Consider the following 4,023-nt stretch of genomic DNA (forward strand, 5'->3'; position numbering starts at 1 on the left):
CATATTTCCCTAAATACCTTAAACTTTCTCAGAAATTTCAAAGAATTTTTATAGAAAAACAAACTTTGAACGTACACGTGTTGCATGCAGCAAAACGTGCAGTTTTTCTATAAACACAATAATAATAAAGTTATGATCTTCAAATAATCAGTAAAAGTACTTTAATTTATTATAAACACAATAGAAAATTGCCAACGAAAATCTCATCAGCAACTTTATCAACCAATCTCTGTGCAAAAATCTTTAGGATAGGAAATTGCAATGATAGAAGCTGTGACCAACATGCAATCGAGTCACATACAATTTTTTTAAATTTGTAAAATATAATATTTTGTTTTGGTTTTTTTTCTGGTTTTTACTTAAATGATACATTCAGGCAACAATGAACTAGGAAAACACAATTGCACTGGACAAAGCTCGTAAATAAATAAAATGGAAATTATATAAATTTCACTCTTATGGCAGACAGATTCCAATAAAAATTTAGTGAAATAAACGGCCGAATAAAAATCTATCCAAATCTAGCTGCCTTCGGTCTCCACACACACTCGTTCCACTGCACGGTAAATCACATAAATTGTTAACTTTTGGCTACTGCAGAAAAAGCAAAAGTTGGTGCAATTTAAGCAGTGTCAGTGCCACTACCACTGCCAGTTGCAGTAGCAGTAGCAGTTGCAGTTGCAGCAGAAGCAATTGCCGCTTGGCAGATGCCACAGAAAGAATTCAATAAGCAGCTACTATCATTCCATGGGAATTGGGGTAATTGTTGCTCAGCTGCACTTTTACCTGGAAACGTGGACAAATTAAGCAAAAGTGTACACTTAGTTTAACATCAAAACAAATATATTTTATTACTAAATAAAGAAATTCAAATTGAATGAAACTGGAAAAATATTAATAATACTAATAAAAATGTTGGACACGAGTCCAAAAAGTCAATTTTCACTGTTTACGTAAACATACCTATAATAAATATTCACCAAATGTAGAAAAAAAGATTTCAAAATTAATTTGAATAATTCATTGAATTATTTCATGGATACTTATTTGGTTGGATTAAACTAGTTTCACCGCCTGTCATATCTTGTCAATTCTTATTTGCATTAGGGATTTTATCTCACTATCTCATTTTTATTAGAAAACTATTAAATGGTAAATGGTTTCCCTATCATTCTGAATTAAGGGATCTAATTGTTCTCATATATACCTGAATTCCTCGATATGGAGTTCTCTCCAGCTCTCTCCGAACAGACTCCGAAGATGTATACAAAAGTGTGAACTATTAAATAGTCAGTGCCAATATAATTATATTTGTCTTATAAGGCATTGAAAGGAGTATACGAAGACTCCAAAGTTGTATACGCTAGTGTGTTCTATTAAATAAACTGTGCGAGTACAGTTAAATCTTGTTTTAAAAAATGTTCAAGGAGTATATGGGTACTGCTATGATGTTTGAATTACTTACTGCTTTTGACGTATTTTAAAAGAACGTAACCGTTCTTTGAAAAGGATAACAAGAGTTCTTTTGAGATTTTGATAGCGAAGAAAAGAAAGCACATTTTTCAAAATTATGATTTTTACCGGATTTAAGTGCTATTTATTAAAACCAATCAACATCTTTTTAATATGACATGTTTTCGGAAGTTTGAAGTGAAGACATCCAATCATAACAAATATAATTTTTGTCAGTAGAGACTACCAGAAAAATTTTAGTACTTACGATTGAGGAAGGTTGTGATAATATTATGTGTTTTTTGAAATGAAAGACAACTTCAAATAAGTGAACTGTACAGTCGTAGATACTCCATTGGCTATTTCCGAAGAATTTGTATTCGGAGAGTTTGTACAATCTTTTACTTAAAGAAAGTCTCAGATATTTTCAAAGATAAACAACGAAGTCCACTCGTATACTCTGTTTAAATCAGAAATGTTCAAGAGAGATAGGTAAAAGTTAAGTTGAGATGGCTGGTAAGGACCATACTGGAGATCATACTTTGTTAGATCGTGTAGCCTTGCCACATTGAAATCTTTAAAGACAGTTAATAACAGTAAATATTTATAAAGATGTGTGTCCCAAATTCTAAGAGAAAAATCAATCTAATATCGGAAACGAAGCATAGCCCTTCACAACTGATGGTTTCTATGAATATGAATTTTAGTCGAATTACAGATATTTCAGATTGCGTTCGATGTCTGGATCATTACTTTTCTTGAATTTTTCACTGCTGGGAACATTTACCATTTGTATACGTGACGCAACCTTATCATCCTTCTAATTCAGTTGTTTCTGCAAGAATAAGAAGACTAACAGTGTTGAATTCCTTATTGCTTAAGCTTGCATATAAAAACAATTTATGATTAGTTATAGTACTTGCATTTTATATAATTGAGGACCATTAAATTAATTAGGTAGCACATTTAATGGATTTTTCAACTTAAAACAACTTCACTCAAACATAGCGACATCGGTAAGGGTTTACAAATATTCCTTAGTGACAACAAATCAAATTAATGCAGATTACTTTTACTCACATAAATTCATTTCTTCCGCACTTAACATTATAACGTATTGGAATGATGCTTGGATTAAAAGTAACTGCAAATTTAAGTAAATATTCGCCATGGATGCATCTGAAACTGTTATTTTGACCTAAAGATAATTCATGTAAAAGCATTGCAAAAAGATATTTGCTGTTTTCTTCGGATGCTCTCCTTAAGTTTCTTTTATTGTTGAGGCCCGCTATTTCGTCTTTTGTATATTTTATGCTTTTCATGTGATTGAAGGCTCTTCATGGCCGGTTACAAATTCGCAAATAAATCAATCATTAATATTGCATATTCGATATGATTTCATAAATCGAATGCAGTAACATATGTGAGATTGGTTTTGTTTGAGTGCTTTAGGTTAATTTAAAATCATGAAATGATGAAATTCATAATCAACATTTTTTAACCCACCATGATTAATCATATTCGATAGGAGTATGTTTTTCACGTCTATGTATGAGCCACAAATCTCAGATTTGACACAATTTCTGCATCATTTAAGTGCAGCAGATGCAGTTTTGGTGCGATACGAATTTTCACACACTGGTTTCACATTGGATACGCAAATAAAATTGTAGTAGCATTTGCTACTGCAGGTAGCAGCTCTTAACTGCTTACAAATGGCTATGTTACAAGAATATTTTCTATTCCACATAAGTATATCTGTTGATGTGAGAACATGGAGGTTGGTTTGGCAGTAGCAGCGGTTCTACGTAGTTAGCCAATTGCTTAGCATATTTGTGGCCTATAGTCGCAAAATTCAAGTGAAGTGTCTGATTAAACTGCGTTTCCATAGGTTGAGCTTTGTTGCTAATCAACTTAATAGAAACGTGTGAGCTCAATTAGTGCTGCTGTAATGCAAAATTATGCAATTATGTTGCATATGTTGCAAATAATTTTTGGTGATTGTATCGATAAGTATGCAGTGTGCATGCATCCAAATTTATCTACAACGTTAAGCAGATATAGGTCAAATTTAAGTACTAAAAAAATGATTAGTGTTAGTGTAAAAGGATTAATATTTTTCGGTACGAGTATTGAAAGTCAATTCGATTTGGTTATCAAAAATTTTCTGGCATGTTGTACGAGTAGTTTGCTTAGCCACTTATCTGTGCTTAAACGTTTTAAGAACGGCTTAATTTCGTACGAATTAATTGATTTCCAAATTAGCGGAGCATAAGCACAAAATGCAGACACTATCACGATTTCAACCAAAACAAGCAACAAAACATTTTAACCCACTGAACTAGATAATTTGTTGAGGACATGCATACATGTGCTTCAGTTCGGCAACCAAAATTAAAACAATCCGCCGCCGCTTATAAGGCGGGCGGTGTACAACATTTGACCTGCAGCGATTCGCAGAGCATTCACAGAGGATTGCAGCGGTAGGAGGAATCAGGAAAGCGGTAGCTTACGTTTTACTTATATGTCAAAGACGATAAATCTGTTAACGAATTGCTGCATATGCTTCCA

The 4,023-nt window shown here is 32.8% G+C and overlaps 1 protein-coding gene across 1 annotated transcript in view; it reads right to left on the bottom strand.

The window, feature by feature from the left end:
• Positions 1 to 622: 622 nt before the first annotated feature.
• LOC119676860 (neprilysin-1-like) overlaps positions 623 to 4,023 on the bottom strand; it is a 23,104-nt gene continuing 19,703 nt past the window's right edge. Inside the window, exon 2 of the mRNA XM_038088119.1 lies at positions 623 to 786. Within this exon, the coding sequence (XP_037944047.1) occupies positions 623 to 786 (164 nt within the window). The remainder of the gene's footprint in view (positions 787 to 4,023) is intronic.

Source organism: Teleopsis dalmanni, chromosome 2, assembly GCF_002237135.1.
Source record: "Teleopsis dalmanni isolate 2A chromosome 2, ASM223713v2, whole genome shotgun sequence".
Lineage (NCBI taxonomy): Eukaryota > Metazoa > Arthropoda > Insecta > Diptera > Diopsidae > Teleopsis > Teleopsis dalmanni.